The following is an 18,312-nucleotide window of genomic DNA, read 5'->3' on the forward strand; positions in this document are numbered from 1 at the left end:
GTGCCTGCTGCCCTCTCTCCTGTCTCCTGCCGGGGCTGTGTCTGCACTGTGCATTTCATCTGTCACCTCTGATCTCTTCTACTACCTGATGGTTTGAAATTAACCTACAACATTTGGTCATCTTTCTCTCACTTTTTTTCAGCCACAGAGAGCTGTGTCTGGTCTCCAGGCTCTGAGTGGAGGGAAGGCTGTGTGGTCACAGTGCTCACTTCACTGCTTCACCAATTCATCTCTGCGATGCAGGACAGCTGCCAGGCTGCCTCCACCTCTGCAAACACACCTCCAAGGAAACTGGCACACAGGGTGAGAAACAAGTTTATGACTTGATGAGACTGAAATGAGGGAATTTACACTGAGGAAAAGCCACATGCACTGCAGAGGACTCTGGACTCAGCTTTAGTCACTGTGCAGTGGCTGATGGGTGGTCAGGTTTAAGCTGCCTTACCCTCACCAACTTGTCACAGGCAAAAGGGTACAAAAAGACAGAGCTGACACACTTTGCTGTGTTCAGTGCACAAACAAGGTTCCCATCAGGAGGCAGTGTGAGAGCACCTCAATCTCCAGCTGCTTTACACCTGGCTGTGATGGACTCTTTCCCTGGGGCTTGGCAAGGGGCAAAGGAGGAACTCTGCTAGAAATGAAGTGAGGAATGGAGGGAGAAAAGGGCCAAGTGGGCTCAAATACAATTTGGATCAAACCAGCTTTGATTGATCTTCTAGCTATGCTAGACAGAAGTGTGGTTACAATCTCAACATGTTTGGGATATGTCATTTCTGAGATGAATATGGGCCATTAATTCTCAAGTTTTTGTTGAGAACCTTACCTGTGTAGAAAAATGGCAAGTTTGATAGGCTAAATAGTCCTCAGAAAAAGCACATTAGTTTTAACATGATTTGGTTGATCAGAATTTAAATTGTGGAGGGACACAGATATAGCTTTTGTTTTCTCAACACAATTTCATTTAAGTCAACTTGAATAGACTTTAAAAAAAAATCTTTCTCATGTCATTGAACTGAAAATCCATTACTCCTCATCTAAGTCTCTTCAATTTTTTATTTCTTATTTCTTTTCCTCTTAATTTTTTGATGAAGTAGATATGTTTTCTTGCTTGGACTGTCAGAGCATAGTAGTTACCCAGCTTCTAGTGCCTCTTTAAATGTATGATAGTCATATCTACAAACTGAAGTTTGCCTCCAAAAATGTGTGCAGGTCAGGAACCCTTTCATTAGTCCTGTAGTGATTTGTAATGGTTTGGCAGCACTTTATCTATCTAGAAAGCAGAGAAATACCCAACACTGTGCACCACCTGCCACAGGGCATGAGGACCTGGCAGGATACTGCAAGGATGGGCAGTAGCTGGTTCCTCCCACTCTAGCTGATCCCAAAAGCAACTCCCTATTTGGGCAACCCCTTGGCTGGGAGGTGAGAAGTGAACATGTGAGTCCTGCCCTGGGAGAGTTCCCTGAGAAATGGCTGTGGCTGAAGGGGTGCATTGCATCAGCAGTGACAGTCCAGGTTTCTCCTTGGCATTTGCCTGTCATCTCTGGGCTCAGCTGATTTGTTAGGTGCCACAAATGGCCTTGAAACAAATGGACATTGTTGCAGGACAAATGGACAGTTCAGGCAGCCAAGACATCCTGTAAATCATGTTGCTCATAAACTCTGTCCAAGTCCATTTGCAGTCAGTAGGAATTTTGCCATAGATTTGGGCAGGGCTGGATGAAACTCAGCTTGTGTGGGTGGAGAGGGGTGAGATTCACATCCACCTTCCTTCAACACATATCTGTCAGTAGCTGGCACTACAGGGGTATTTTATCACCTGTTCACAGCTGCCCTGGGTTAATTTTCAAGGTGAGTCAGGGTGAGAGAGCATCCAAGATCATCCAGCTGGAAATATGAATTGGAGTCATCACCAGCAGGATCTGGCTTCTGTATTTTATCCCAGACTAGACCAGGGCTGTGCTTTGATGTGCAGCATCAGTGCCTGTCCCCCTTCTCCAGACCCAAGGGAAATTGTACACCCAGTCCTGCTGCCTTGGTTCCACACCCATCCCTGCCTTCTCCCTCCCGGTGCCCTGAAGCCAATGCAGGGAGACTGTCATCTCCATGACCTGTTTTATCTGCTAAAAATCTCATAATAGCAATGTAAACAAATTATTAGTGTGGTCAGAATGCACAGGCAAGAGAAACTGACAAATTTGAAACAAATTCAGAAGACTGAGTTTATTTCCCTACTCCTGGTTTTAAGGAGTCAAAATGAGCACCCAGGCTACTCCTCCACCAGAACTGCTGGGAGTGAATTCAAACTCACCCCTTCTCTCCCTCTTTGGCTTTTTATTTTGTTACATTCAAATTTCAGTCAAAATTTTGGTTTCTGGTTCTGACCTGTCTCATGGTACTGAAATCTGAGAATTTTTTAAGGAAATTTCTGCTGCGTTTTGCAACACTTAATGATCTAGGAGACAACCAACTCTGTGGTTAAGGCAGGGTAACAGCAGTCTGGGGAGCTGGCAGGTCAGCCTTGCCAAAGGAGGGCAATAAATACAGCTCCTTACATCTGTTATAACACTGATTACCTGAGACCTCTACAGCTTCCTTGCTACAGTGGATTTCTGAAAAATTGACTTCCTGCTGATCCACAGCACAGTCAGTCTTGGAAACTGTCACTGAAAGGCACTGCAGGTAGTCACAGACCAACCCAGGGCTGCTGCCTTGAGGCACAAAAAAGTACAGCAGCAGAGTCTCAAAGAGAGTCCCTGGTCTTTGCCTCTGCTTCAAGTGGGGTCACCTGTTTCTCGCCTGACATTTGTCCACCCTGTTCTGAAGACCTCCAACACCCTGTGGTTTCCCAAGGTAATCTGTTTTCAGGCTTTAACACTGAAAAGCTGTTTCTAATATTGATTTGTATCATTCCTGATGCAGTTTGAACACATTTCTTTTCTGAGCCTTCATGACCACAAAAAAAAAAAAAAAAATCCTTTCCTCTCTACAGCAGTCTTCTAGATATTAGAGGACTTTAATCATAAATTTGACATGGTTTTTAGGCAGACAGTTCAACTTTCCCTATTTCTTTTTAGATTATATGTTTTTAGATTGCTAATAATTATTGTTCTCTTCTTAGTATCTTCCTGGAAGTGTGATGCCTAAAAGTGAATATTATGTCCTTGTTGAGGCTGCACCAGTCCTCACTGTTGACTAGGTCTGAAGGATGACTCAGTCTGTGGTGCAAGCCATTTTCCCACTCATATATTCCAGGCTGACTATGTACTTTTTCTCTCTGATAAAACATTGTTCAGCAATAATTGAGACCCTTTTTTGAAAGGCTGTTACATAAAGCACCTTCAATCTATGACTGTGATTACTGGCAAGGTCTTGGTAGCAGGGGAGCTACAGGGGTGGCTTCTGTGAGAAGCTGCTAGAAGCTTCCCCATCTCTCACAGAGCCAGTGCCAGCTGGCTCCAAGAGGAACCCACCAGTGCCCAAGGCTGAGACCATCATGGGGGTGGTAGAGGCCCTGGGACAAGATATTTAAGAAGGGGAAAAACAATGGTGGAGACAGGAGTGAGAAGATGTAAGAGAAACAACTGTGCAGACACAAGGCCAGAGCAGAAGGAGGGGCAGGAGGTGATGCAGGAGCCAGAGGAGAGATTCCCCTGCCCCGTGGTGAGGAGCTGTGTCCCTGCAGCCCATGGAGCAGAGATCCCCCCCAGCCTGTGCAGGAACCCACCCTGGAGCAGGGGGATGCAGCTGAAAGAGGCTGTGACCCTGTGGGAAGGCAGTGCTGGATCAGACTCCTGCCAGAACCTGTTGGCTTGTGGGGAGGAGCCCACAATGGAGCAGGTTTGCTGGCAGGATTCCTGATCCTGTGGGACACTGGCCCTGCAGCAGCCTGTTCCTGAAGGACTGGACCCCATGGTAGGGACCCACACTGGAGCACTTCATGAAGAACTGCAGCATGTAGGAAGGACTCAAATTGCAGAAGCTGGTGGAGGACTGTTTCCTGTGAGCGCAACCCCACAGTGGAGCAGGGGAAGAGTGAGGAATTCTCTCTTCCCCTGAGAAGGAAGGAATGGCAGAGACAACATGAAGAACTGACTGAAGTTTCCCACCCCACTGTGTTACCACAGGAAGGAGCAGACCAAATCTGAAGCCCAGGAAGAAGGGAGGGAGGAAGGAAAGGTGTTTTAAGATTAAGTTTCTATTTTCTCATTATCCTACTCTGATTTGATTGGTAATTTTAAGGTAATTTTTCCAAGGAGTGTCTGTTTTGCCAGTGATACTAACTGGTGGGTGATCTCTCCCCATCCTCATCTCAACCCCTGAGCCTTTTGTTAAATTCTCTGTCCCCTGCCCAGCTGAGGAGGGAAGTGCTAGAGTGGCTTTAGAGGCCAATGACCAGCAAGGGTCAACTCACCACAGTCCTGCTTGAAGTGTCACCCTTCACTTGTGTTTACTGAAACCCAACCTATTTTTTCATCCTGTTTTTCAAGTTGTCAAGATTGGTTTGAGTTCAGCTGTTACCTTTCCTCTGTTCTTCCCAGATTTCTGCCCCTCCTTGCACCACACCATCAAGTCACTTGACAGACAGTCTGTATTTCACAGTCTGAGTCATTAGTGAGCAGCTGGATGAAAATCAGGTCTGGGACAGACTTATGCAGAGCTGTTCTCTGTGCCACCTACAGAAAACTCTGGGTACATTTATTAACCAGTTTTATGCCAACCCATTAGAGTTTCACTCAGATTACATGTCCACAGAAGGGATTAAGAACCTTTCTTGCCCCTCTATGCACCAACAAGCACTTTATTGGAGTGCTGCTGTGGGTTCAGATCTCATTTGACAAAATTAGGTTTGGACCTGAGACCTCATGATGCTATTTTTGAAAGTCCCAACCACCAAAACACAGAATGAGAGAGGAGACCTTCTCTGTGAGCCTTTCTTGATCGTCAGACTATTTTTTCTGCTGTTTCTCTTCTTGCAGCAGTTCTTCATGAGCATCAAGTTAGTTTGTGTTCAGTGACCATGCAGTAGTACAGCCAAGGATGATGGACAGCACAGTGCCCTGTCTTGGGGCCATGGTCTAGTGGTGGACTCAGCTGTGTGAGGTGAATTGTTGGAATAAATGATCTTAAAGGTCTTTTCCAATCACAACAAGATTACCAAGAGGGCTCTGTTATAGCCTGCAGAATGTTGTCTTTGTGCATGATTCCAGGGGTTTTTTGTGTACCCAAGAGTACAGCAAGAGTATTTTTTAATTGCAATGTCCTCTGTGATGCAGAAGTCCAACTTGCTGCAGCATTGGTGCTGTCTACTTGGGTTAGACCCTGTGGTGATCTCTCCTGCCAAATGTGTCCAGTTTTCCATAGAAGTGGTTTAATTTGTTCACTCTAAAAACAAGCCTGGAAGCAAGTGAGGCTGCCTACAATGTGAGCAAAGAGGAGGCTTTGGAAATGTGAAGGAAATATGAAGGCTAGTGATCAATAGCTGCAATTCATTTAGGAGTTACTGCCCTTAAATTGCTTTCAAAGACTGTAATACATCAGTAATTTCAGCTGTGTTACAACTGAGGCATCTGCAATCAGCTCCAATCACTGTAAGCCTTTTTGAGTTTGATCATTTTTATCTCTTCTTTCATAATGATTGTAGCTAAACTAGCAGAAGAAAAGGAGAAAGTGATTGCAAATTGCCATCTGTAGAAGACAAAGTCTGTCACAGGGACGAAAAAAGGGCAGGCTGTTTCAGAACTAATGGCAAAGTGTTGAGATGATCTGTGCATACCTCCTGGGTGCCAGTGTCATTTCAACAATACATGATTTGCTTGTAGAATTTTCTGCAACACCAGCTCATAAAAATATGAAATAAGAGAAATGGCAAAGGGAGAAATGAATCAACACAAACTGAACCGTGATATGCACAGACAAAGCCCTGTGTGCCTGAACAGACAATTTTGACCACTACTATAAATTGTACATATTTTGTATTTCACTTCAATATGATTATTTCTTTCGACTACTGACACCTATTGAAATTTTAGTAAATGTAGATGTAATCTGTTTGGTTAAGCAAGGAAAACACTTCTGTAATAGTCAGCATTGCAACTCATTTGTATTGAAGGTAAAAGGACAGAGTTATGGAGGCACTTGCACTATATCATAGTGCTGCCATTTGTTATTTGCTGTTGGATATGAATTCCTGAGGCAGCTTATTTGGTCTGTAGTCTTAAAACAGGGAACAATTTTTTTTAAAAATCCAAAGTTATTACAGAAAATAACACAATGATAAACTTCAAGTCTAAAAATTTCTATTAAAGCTTCCATTCAAAACTGTCATGAAATTCACTGAGTAACAGGATCTTATTTATGGCACTCTGCATTTTATTAATGTCCTGCTCATTAGTATCACTATTAATACAGTTTAATTCTCAATCTCCCAAATTTAATATAGATAAACTTATTTGGAGTAGCAGCCCAATGTGTTGGTTCAAGAGCCAATAACCATAAGGGTTATAAGGGATAAGGGGATTCATAAGGATAAGGGATGGGGATTCATAACTCATTTCTGTGTGTTCTCATCCCAGCAGTGATGTAAGTGCCTGCTGCAGAAGGAAGGTGTACAGTCCCCCCTGCCCCAGGAGTCCTCTCTGCAGGCACTGTGCAGAGCTTTTGTCCTTGTTTCTCTGAGCTTTTTGCAGCCAGGAGGGTTTATCATGCTGGTGAAACATGGCGGTGGAAGTCATGCATCTGGCAACTGGTGAAAAGAAACTACCTATGTCCCAAAGTCAATTTCATTGAAAGAGGAATCCAAACAGAGAATCGCTAAAAATTTCACATTTTATTTCCAGAATCTCTATTGGGCAGAAGGAAAAACTGGTGAAAGAGAAAAATCATCATGTGAGACAAAGTCCTGGGAGAAGATATGTGCCCAAGTCCTTTCCATGCTTTCCAGTCTGGAGCTGACAGTGTTACAGCTTTTACTGCTGCCAGCCTTGGGCTTCCACTGGCTGCCAATGCAATACAAACAGCAGGGGCTCATCTGAATGGGGAAATTAGCTGGAGCTGTTTGGCAGGGACTGCTGGGGAGTCATTTCCGTGGTGGGCATTGCTTCCCAGCAAAGGAGCACCTGGGAAGCTCTGCTGGGCATCCTGGTGTGTGCAATCCCCAACCACTTGGCCCCATCCCTCTTTAAAGAGCAGCCTTTAAAGAGCTGCAGGCTGCAGCTGACTCCTTTAATACAAGTAATTCTCTTTTACCTTCTCAGAGCAACAAAACCATGTTTACATCAAGTCCCAACCATCTCTTCTTCCAGAACCACTTTCATTACCGGGACAGAGGAGGATGGGTAGGAAAATAGAAGTCCATCATGCAGGGAGTGTAGAGGTGGGAGAAAATGGAAATTTAGTGATACAGGATTATATAAAATAACATTTTCCAGGGTAATGGGACAAATTAGGTACACCTACTCTTATACTCCCTGACCTGCTTGTTAGTTTAATGTTTGTATCTTTCTGTTGCTATATAATTAAACTCTGACATGCTTTTAATGTCCAGTGCAGATGAGATGGCAGTAACACACTAGATCCTGTTACTTGTAATGTGAAATCTTGTGGTTTAGAAAAAATTCCTTTCTCTGGAAGGTGAGGACTCCTTTAGAAATTTCACATAGTGCAGAGCAGTGCACTGAACTTGCCCATCCTGGTGATTGGTCACAGACCTATGGAAAGTTATCCCTGGGGCAGAACAGGTCATAGGCTAAAAGTGTGTGCTCTACAGGACTGGGATTAAGCAATCTGGGTTAACAACATTTAAAGTTAGATATTTGAATGCTTTTGGAATTCTCAGCATCAGCCATCAGCTGGAGTGAGAACATGTGCTGGGACAGCTGTTGAAGAGTAGTGGGAGAATGGGAGGTTTCCGTAGTTGCTTGACTTGTGGCTTTTCTGTGCCTGGGGAAAACAGCCTTTGCTCTGTTCATGAAAAGGGAATTTATGGAACAGGGTTTTTTTCATCTTCACTTACAATGCAAGAATTTCAGCAGCAAGGCTTTTATTCTATTACAGAAAGAGGTAAATATTCCTTTTCTTCTAATCTCAGACCCAATTTCTTGCTCCAAAGTACAGGGTAAAATCTATACACCTGCATCCTACAGTGCTGTAATGAACAGTGCCATGACCTTTAAGTGTTCTGTCTTTTCAGTGAAGAACAAAGTCAGGTCTGTAATTCTTTCAGCTGCAGCACTTGGCTTTTCCTTGATGGCTGAATTAGTCCCTTTACTTAGGCTGGCCAGGTACAGACATGATGGTTCAGACACTGTAGGACTCAGACATTAGCACATTAAAGACAGTTTCATGGCTTTGTGTGGGGCTCACTTTCTATCTAGAATGAATTTCTTCTTGGCAGTTAGCCTGGCTAAGTCAGATAAAAGATACACATCTTCTTGAACTCTGTCTTGTTTTGTTCATTCCTTAGCCGCGCTGACACATGAGTCAAGTATCACTAACCTGATACTTAACCCTGCCTTCCTTGGAGATGTAGGCTGTTGGGTAGGGGAGAGGGACCCTCTCTCTGGATCCTGCCTGGAGGCTGTTTGCAGAATGAGCAGCATCCACAAGGAGCCAAAGTCATCAAGAGCCAATGACCACATCAGCCACATCCTTGGGTGGTCCATCATGTCTTATGAGACTAACAACTCAGCTGGGCTGACAACTTCTTCAGCCTCTCATCTGCCCCTCAGCCACTCTCGTGGCTGACAATAGGGCACCAGGGCCAAGGATTTGCAGAAGCTACACAAGAGCTCACCTACACTATTTTTTTTCTGCATTAACCCCTCAGCAGCTATTAACTACTGGGTATTGAGGCAAGCCAGTCATTTCACAAGCCCAAGCTTCATCCCTTCCTGTGAGGGTAGTGCTCAAAAAGGCTAAACCAGTGCTTCCCTTCCCAGTGCCAAGTGGAGAGCTTCACTGGGATGAGGACAGTAACTTATCCCCACAAGTTCTCCCTCTATTTCCTTACAGATCTCCTAGCTGTGTCCTGTGCAGGTATTCAGCACAGGTGTTAATCTTAAATTCTGCTAGAGACTTAAAGAAATTGTAGAAAAAAGTCCCATTTCAGGCATGAGCTTCCAGACTGCTGTGGCTTTAACGGCATAGTTTAATTTCTCTGCTGCTGGTATTGCACTGAGCAGCACTGCAGAGGGTGGAAGAGAAATAGAGCAGATTGGTGGCAGATTTTGAAGGGAGGTAGCCTTGGGCAAGGAGAGACATAAAGATTAAAATCCTAAATTTTTGTATTGGTTGTTTTGTCTTTTTTACTTCACAGGCATTTTAAATTGTTGCCATTGTATAGTCTGTGCTGTCCTGGCAAGTGCCCTGACTGCGTTCACTGCTGTCCTGAAGGCTGATTTGAGTCTGTGGTTTATTTGGGGTAAGTACTTGTGAAATAAAAAGACAAAAACAGAGCATAAAAAAAATTGAGGCTGTCTGAGGAGAAAAAAGCAACTAAATCCATCTTGTAAAGATAAGGTGCAGGAATACCAGAGGGCAGATTTACCTTTGTATGCTGGTGCTGAGTATTGCCTCCAAAAAATGTCTGGAGTACCGACTCAGAAAAAGTCTGGTGGTGGAGTTGGTATTTTTATGTTACAGTAGTGAACAGAATGCATCTTGCAATGAAAAAATCCAGCAGGAGACATAAAAAGTTCCAATTAAACATTCTCTTTATTGGGGTCTTGCTCCGAAATGGCACAAATACTTAAGAGTGCTCATCAGTGCTGCTAATGAGAAGACCCAGAATCACAGGTTACACTTTTATTTGGACTTAGATCAACACCACAGATAAGATACTTTGGTCAAACACAAGAACAGATTGCTATGCCGCTCCTTCCTGGCTGCAGTAAGTACACAAAGGTGTAAAAAACAAACCGCTGGTGATCCTGGAACACCAAATGTAAATCTTGGATTGGCACATACATCTAATAAATACGCTGTTTGCACTTAGCACTTCAAAACGGAATTGCACATGCAAGATGTAACCGGGCTACTGATCACCTTTGTCATTGTCCCTGTCCTATTTTTGCTCTATAAGTTCTTTGCTTGCTTTTCTCCCAGCAAGAAAAAAGAATATAATTTGCTGCTCTACTCAGTATTTCAGTGATTAATCTGCTGATTTTGACACGTTTAGCAGAGGTCACATTGAGGCCTTCCTGATAGAATTGGTATCTCCTCTACAGCTTGGCTTGAAACACAATGCAGGTGGCAATGGAAGTCCACTGAAGTGAGGTGAGGGACACTGTGTGTGCCCAGAAGCTGACGAGGAGAGGTTAACACCAAGCAAAGATACAGTAGAGGGACAGGCATGAATGCAGTTCTTACAATATCAAGAGTCAATACCACTACCACACAAATAATGACATATCAATAATATATTGTACAAGCTTATACAGCAACACATGTTGATTTGCAACATTGTACAGTTTAAATCTAAAGTGCACAGCCTCAATCTGAGGTGACAAAACAGTACTATCAATATAATAAAGGCAACACAATTACAGACACTATTTATTTCCTCTTACTTCATGTCCTCATATTACATTGAATCAATACTCCATTTATCTATTTTAGATGAAATTAAACCCACATTGCACTTCTTTTTTTGTCTTCAAGTATTTTAGAGACAGCAAAATCATATTGCTTTACAAACACAAGTTGGCCATTTAGGCAAAGTTAAAACCAAAGCTTTAGTAGGGTTATAAGTAGACAGGTCTAAGCTGCAGAACTCTTACCAAAACTTCCAGATGTTGAGGGGAGAAAAGATAAATTTAAGTTTCCATGCCAGAGACACCTCTAAAGCTAAGGAATGATGCAGCAAATAACTTCAGCAAGGGCTGTGCCCATGGTTTCTAAAGAGGTTTTGAGGCTCTGCAGGGGTTGTTCTTTGGCAGATGTAGCCATATTTTGACTTCACTGTAGACAAGGATGGAGTCTAGCAAGTGAAAATCTTTTGACAAAACAGTCTGTACTGAGACCCCACCCCTGTCACTCAGATTACAGTCACATTTAATTTAGACCTTGTCTTGCAGACCTGTACATCTGTAAGAAGTCTTCACCTTCTTAATGTAGCTGTGAGGTTTTCAATGTAGTTTGGGACTGCTCACAGCAGAAATAGTTTTGAGATAAGAATTTACTCAGCTGGGACCTCTTTTTTTAAATAGGCTTTTTAAACACAGAACACAGAAAGCATCCAAATACAGCCTTATTTCAGTCTTGGTTAGCACTGTGTATTGGTTGTGCGTCTGCTTAGGCCACAAGGGAAACATAACCAGGAATAATAGCATCCTATTGTTGTACTGTAATTGATCTTATTAAGTGGTTGTAAGAGCTGCAGTCCTCTTGAGGTTTTTCAGTAACCAACCCTGGAGATGTACAATCCATATGACATGGAGAAAGAATGTATTACGTGGGCTTGTCTTTTAAAATAAGCAGTAATAAATATTCGAGGCACCTCCATCAAAAGAAAAAGAATCCCAGTTAATTTTCAGCTTCTATACTTGCAGTTTTATAACCCATATAAAATAAAAATATATAGTTTACAAAATAGGATTTGTTATATATATATATATATATTTCCTTTTGTAAAACTATACTTATTTAAATACATTTGAAATGTTGCTATAGGTAAATTAGAAATTCTGTTCTAATACTACGAAAAAGGCAAAATCCTTTCACTTTTAAACATACACCATGTATAATCTGCATCTCACCACCCCCTCCCACTTCCCCCAATCTGATTTTGTCATAATTTTGGGCAACTTTGGCATCATTCAGTCTGATTGGTGTTAAAGTAATTACTGAGTTAAAATTTGGGGTAAAATTTTAAATATCTTCTGGTCTTCCTTATTTGTTTCAATGAAGCTTTTTTGTGCACCTAATTATTAAGGAGGCATTCTAAAACTCAGGAAAGGACTTTAAAGGAGCCATGTTTCTTGATTTTAAACTGTACTCTACTCCAACGCCACAATATAGAAATAGATTTACTTTGGAACAAACTACAAATACATTCGCACAGTTTGTGACAACTTAATTGTCTACTTAGAGGTCCAGGAACAGGCTTTCACACCCAGTTATTATAAATCTTGTCCCAGGCGTTCTATTTCATCAATCAGGAAATCAATGTCTTGGTGAGTGGCCGCAGGGTTGGAGATGACCATCCGGAAGAAGTTCACTTTGTCCCCCAGGGGCTGATAGCTCACCATGGTTGTGCCATACTCCATCATCCTGGCTTTTATCACTGGTGCCACCTGCAGAGCAACAGAAAGTAGGGGACGATGATGATGACTATTATTATCAATATTTTAATTATTGTCATCACCCTCACTGTTATTAAAATATATACTTCCTTTTTTTAATGGAGGATGGAGAGCTACAGCAGCTGAAATGAAATTACATCCAATATTAATAAAAACATTAATGTCCAGTAAGGAATAAATGTCACACTGAAAAGGCATTCGATTTATCCTGTTTCTTTGTCGTGCTCTTTAAGTGACAGGGGAAATTTCCCTCTTCTACTCCCTCAATATGCTGACAGGGACACAGTAGCTGTTTTTTGTACTGTTCACAACATGGCTACAATTGGTTTCATATGCCCTGGCGCTGTAGCTCTGCTGAGCTTTTGCTGCCCTTGCTGCATTTAGTGACTGCAGTTCCCAGTACCTCCAGCACATAAACACGGAGCAAATACGAGCTCTGCACATGGGCAAAGCCAGGGAACATCACACCCAGGGACCAGACAAGGTGCTGCCAGACTGGCCTGCAGGAAAACGACCGTGGAGCTGTCATTTGCCAGCACCTCCCTTGCCCTGTGGCCTGGGAGATGACTGTGGGGATTGCCTGCCTGCAAGGGTTTCACTGCTCACCTTCATCAGGCGGCTCGTTCTCTCTTCGCTGTCCTCCACTCCACGCAGGCTGGGAGGGATGTACCAGAAGCAGACATTGGTGTGCTGAGGCTAAGCACAGAAAAATAATGGTTTATGTTGTAAGAAATGCTCATAATATCTCAATTGAAATTAAGTTCATGCCTTCCCTCCCTCCCATACATCATCTTGTGACAGCAGTCAATGGTTTTCATTATTGTGGTCCACTGAGAGTCATCATCATTATTAATGCAGAAAAGATAATTTTAAGCAATTTATTCCCAGGGTGTCAGATGCAAAAACACATCATCCAGCTGGGCAAATACATTTATGCCTTTCTGAAAGGCATCTGGATTTTGCAGCTCCTGTCCCCTCTGGGGGCTCAAGGGATCATGTGGCTAAGGCAAGAGTCTATTACAGATAATTTAGAGGTGAGGACTGTGTCATTTACTTTTATTACACGACAGAATAATACTGAATCTGATTTTGTAAACAGGAGCCACAGGTGTTGCATAAGATAGTCTAAGATTTTCTTACATTTAATGGAATTTATTACTTCTCAAGTTGATTCAGCTAGCTGCTGTATTAATATGCATGCACCACAGCATCTTAGCTCATTTAACATCTATGGGACCACTAAGCAGAAAGGCAGAAACTAAGAACTAGTGGACATTTTTTGCATTTTTTGTGCATTTTGTGGGGTTCTGTACACCCACTCCTGACAGACCCTGCTACAAGCACACTGCAACTTGTTCTTACAACATAAGAGCTTGTTCTCATTGTACCTCTGTGTGTTGTGTTAGGCTGAGACACCAGTGTTTTGTTTCAGCAGGGTGAAACTGAGCAAACTGAACCGTTATGCACAGCTGCCTCATCTCCCTTGTCCCTGCATTCCATGAGGCAGAGAGAAACTGGCACAACAAGAGGCTTTGTTACAACGGTTCCTGCTTTCTGTCTCATGCTGTTTGATTTGACCTGTTGGTAGCATCCCAATAGGTAATGAAGCAAACACTGTTGACCAACTGAGAAAAAGAAGTTGCACTACATACCTTTCCATCAAACACCATTTCATACCCTTCTCTGTTCTTTATTTTATTGTATAGGTATTCAGCAAGTTCCAAGCACTTATCAATTTGTGCTTCAAATCCTGTGGTTCCCTTTACAGAGAGATGAAGAAAAGAAGTTATGTAAAGATCTGTTCTATGAATTAGAAGGGCGAAAGGACCACGCAATACTTGCCAACACATCAGTAGAAGTCACCTCTCAGAAGTCCCTGTGAGATCAAGGATCTGATTCTATGTGATGAAGGGCATTTTGATAAGCAGAGCTCATTTGTCTCTAGCTCTTGCCACTGACACCCCTATAGCCAACTCCGCAAAATAAGCATCAGGTACTTGCTTGGTTCTTAGGAAGATCTTGCTGAGAACCTGAATAGCACCTCAAAGGGTGCCTTTGGCAGATTTTGCAGAGAGGCTGAGGGTGGTTTTGGACAGCTTGGACTGGCATGGAGGGGGGTCTTCAGGAGATGCGTTCCAGACATGGGGAGTCTCCCACTATTTTCAGGATAGGGGATTTTCATCTTCCCCTAATGATATGCTGGGGACTTTCCGAGAACAATTTTTTCTTTTTCAGTTAAGCACAGAATGGGTAGATACAGTTTTAGAGCCCAGTCTAATGCCTGTGGAAATGCACACTTTGTTTAAATACTACCCTGCCTCTGTAGTGTTCTTCTCTCTTCTTTTCTAACAGATACCATACAAACTCAGAAGCTGTGTTTTGAAGAGCTGCAGAAAAGCCTGATTTTTCTTCCCTGGCAGAAGTCATAATCCCCTCTGTGACATCATAATTGTTCCTGCAATCACCAACTGTGATGCCTCAAACAAAGGATGCATCTTCAAGAGGAAGGAAGGGGAATAAACAGCTGGAATAGATAAACTCTTTAAGAAACACACACCCTATTTTGTAATGTTAATATTACAAGCAAAGTGTGAGAAGAGAAAAAGCAGCACAAGGCATAATGAAAAAATGGGCTTTAGAAGAAATGTCTCTGAGTAATGGATGCATGTCCCTGCTAAATCTGTTCTGGCAGTGCAGAACTGACTTAAAAAGCCCTTGTCATTATCCCTCCGTGTATAAAGATTTCAAAACAGAGTAGAGGTAGCCCTGGGAGAAAGGCTTGGAGTAAAAGAGACATGTGGCTAAAATCGCCTGCCACTCCTGCAGAACCCAGTTAGCACTACAGCTATTGCATCCTCCTTTACAGACTCCCACACCTCCTCAGAGGTTTAATGAAGCACATGAGAATTTTTAAGGCTTTCTGGAAATGAAAACAGTGATCTCATCTCCTCTGAATCAACCTTAGGCAACCTGACATAACAGATTATATAAATACACACAAGAACTTATTTAGCAATATAGATAAAGTAATCACTAGAACTAGAGTTTACAGATTGCCCAGTGAAGTTTTCCTCTACTCCTTCAAAAGATTACTTCATATGTACTGCATGCAATTAGGTATTACCTAGGTATTTCAGTCTTGATTTGCCATGTATAATTTCTGAATATAATTAAAACATCTTTTTATTTCCAGAAATCTTTGTAACAACATTCCTAGGTATATGATTTATGGCTGTTAGACTCCTACAGTTACACAAAGCAAATGCTATGCAAAGCCATACAGTTCAAGCTTCAAAATCATGTGTGCTGCTTTGAAGCTCTGTCCTTAAAAGTATAAAACCCCCAGAAAATAATAATGTTCTTTCTTTCATGTTATATATGTGAAATTCATGTCAGGTATTTTCTAAAATTATGATTACAGAAAAAAACCCCTGAAGTGTATCTGGTGTGCATTATTTTAATACAAACAAATGTGTGGCAGGCAGTCCTACCTTTGCCCTCCACATCAGCCATAGCTTGAAGACATCAACATGCCGTCCACACTGCAAAGCCTTGTCTCCTGTGTCGTAGGAGAGGTCGTAGTGCTTGTCTTGTTGAAAGAGGTAGGAAGCATGCATTTGATTGCAACTCTGCATCAATCCCTTATGGACACAAAGACACAAGCACAGGGATGTCAGCACAGATTTGACTACTGCTTTGAGGGCTGCCTTGGGTGAAAAATTGCAAACACCCAAATTCAGCCGAATATATGTCCAAGCACAAAAGGAAGATCAAAAAGCCCCACAAAACCAGACTTAGTTGCTCAATGGATTAATCCCTATCAGTGCACAAGATGCCTTGGTACCTGATCCAGCAATGTGTAATCCACTCCCTGATCCAAATAATTTTTTTTACAAAGTGGGACATTGTGCTTCCTAGCATTCTTATGCTTAACTTAATTTTTGGATCTTGCCTTTTATTCTTTGTTCTGGTTCCTTTTCCTCCTTTCCTTTGAAGGCTTCTTTTCTGAGTCAGACCAAGATAACTGGTGACTAATCTAAAGAATATCACAGCACTTTTCAATTGCTTTGGTCTCTAAAATTCTGATTTTTATTGTTTTCTTTCTTTGTAGGAACAATTCTTTTTTGCAAAGCCCTCAGCTGTAGAATGAATGCTTAAGTGGTATGGAAAGCTTTGAACAGACAAAAGAGCACATGGCCTTTAAAAACCCAGCTAGACCTACTTCTGGGGTGCAACATACCATTCTAAGTGGTAACGCTGTGGGAGGGACAGAAGCCAACAAGGTGAGGAAACCTGGCTCATGAAAGGATGAAGTTTCCTTTTTAGCTTTTTAAGTAAAATGCAGAGAGCCACGTTCTGGCTCTAGTTAAGTTCTCAACCAAGTTTATGGTATACCTTAGAGCTGTTGCCTAAAATGGCAATTTCCAGTCCAAGAAGAATCATAACATGGCTGTTTATCATCAAGTCTAATCTTTATGTGTAACTCAAAACTGAGATAGCAAAATGAGAGGGGGAAAAAGAATTGACTTTCTCCTAATCTGAACCATCTGTTCACACTAGAAGTCAGGGATGGTACTGACTTCAGCTGGGCAGGCTTTGTCTTGGGGAACTGACCCAGAGGGCAAATAAAAGCCAGTTTCTCTCTTCCCAAGTGCAATCACTTTGTATACAATCTGTTGTACAGCTGTTAGCAAAACAGCAACCAGCTTTTTGATAGCTGGTCTATTAAGTGGTGGCTGTACGGCAGCTGTCCCAGTCAGTGATGGTTATATGAAAATTACAGGCTTGAAGGGTAATTCAAATTCTAGCACTAAATGAAACATTTACTTTTTTTTCCAGTGCACTTAGTGTTCCATTTTTACTTCCATGTGCCCCGAGTGGATATATAGATCAAAGCTGGGTAGGAATATCATAAAAGTCTAGAAAGTGTAATGATGCCTCAATTCTGGACCAAATGTTGTGCTGCATGTAAACCACGACTTTCACCCCAAGAGGACCAGAGTTTGCATGCAGTTACACCTTATGCTACACAGCAACTGGTGGGGTTACACAGTCATGCAGCCACAACTTAACCACGGATATTTAGAATGGAAAGTCACAAAACTCTGTACAAATAGTGCCATTGATTGCCTCATTTTTGCTAGACATCTGCTTTAATTCCTTCTGCAGTCATGGCTGAAGCAGATAAACAGAGGTCTTTTCTCAGTTCCTGTTATAATCCTCATCACTTTAGCAAGTATTAGCTATGGCACAGGTATGAAGAAAATATGCAGGATTTTCAGAAGTAAAATGCCAGAAAGAAGCAGAGAAGCACATATATTGTGACATACCTCTTCTCTTACTAGCAGGGCTGAGCACTGCAGTGGGACGCCCATCATCTTGTGAGGGTTCCAGGTCACTGAGTTAGCCCTGGGACAGAAAACCACATCAAACTCAGACACTGTACTATGTGATGAAACCCCAGAGGCATTTAGAAATAATTAGAATAATACCAAACATGTAGCAACAGTCACTTTTTTCTTTTTCTGAGCAGCCAAAGCTGAAAAAAATCATGGCTGATATTAGGAAAATAATGCCTTCACAGGGGACCTAATCCACTCCAGTTGGCTTTTGGATGACAATCCTGGCAAATTACCACAGGATAATTGCTCTATCCACTAAAATTAATCAGCATTAAACTTTCTGGGGAGTCATCTATACTTTACAAACATAGGGCAAACTTCCTAAAAACATGCACTCGACTGATGAACTTTCTAAAACTGCACAGTTAATTAAAGATGCAGATAAGAAGCTGGCAATCCAGCAGATCTCCCTCCTTCTATTCCAGTTTCAGAAAGATTTTCATAACTAGCTCACACAGGCATTAAAAAAAATTCCTTGAAATACTTCTGTGTATCACTCAGTCTCTAAGTAACCTGGAAAAGCTGGCACAAAGTAATTTTTCTTGCTGCTCTGATGACAGCAAATTTTCATAGCTCCTTAATTTGTGCTTGGCTACAGCAATTCACAC

General features: G+C 42.1%; 1 protein-coding gene across 1 annotated transcript in view; it reads right to left on the reverse strand.

Moving 5' to 3' along the window:
- Positions 1-9,789: 9,789 nt before the first annotated feature.
- GAD2 (glutamate decarboxylase 2) overlaps positions 9,790-18,312 on the reverse strand; it is a 39,900-nt gene continuing 31,377 nt past the window's right edge. The window contains exons 12-16 of the mRNA XM_059841492.1: positions 17,633-17,711; positions 15,794-15,943; positions 13,955-14,062; positions 12,909-12,998; positions 9,790-12,293 (exon numbers count right to left, since the gene is read on the reverse strand). Coding sequence (XP_059697475.1) covers positions 12,120-12,293; positions 12,909-12,998; positions 13,955-14,062; positions 15,794-15,943; positions 17,633-17,711 — 601 coding nt within the window. The 3' untranslated portion in view covers positions 9,790-12,119. The remainder of the gene's footprint in view (positions 12,294-12,908; positions 12,999-13,954; positions 14,063-15,793; positions 15,944-17,632; positions 17,712-18,312) is intronic.

The sequence above is a fragment of the Haemorhous mexicanus genome, chromosome 1, assembly GCF_027477595.1.
Source record: "Haemorhous mexicanus isolate bHaeMex1 chromosome 1, bHaeMex1.pri, whole genome shotgun sequence".
Classification (NCBI taxonomy): Eukaryota; Metazoa; Chordata; class Aves; order Passeriformes; family Fringillidae; genus Haemorhous; species Haemorhous mexicanus.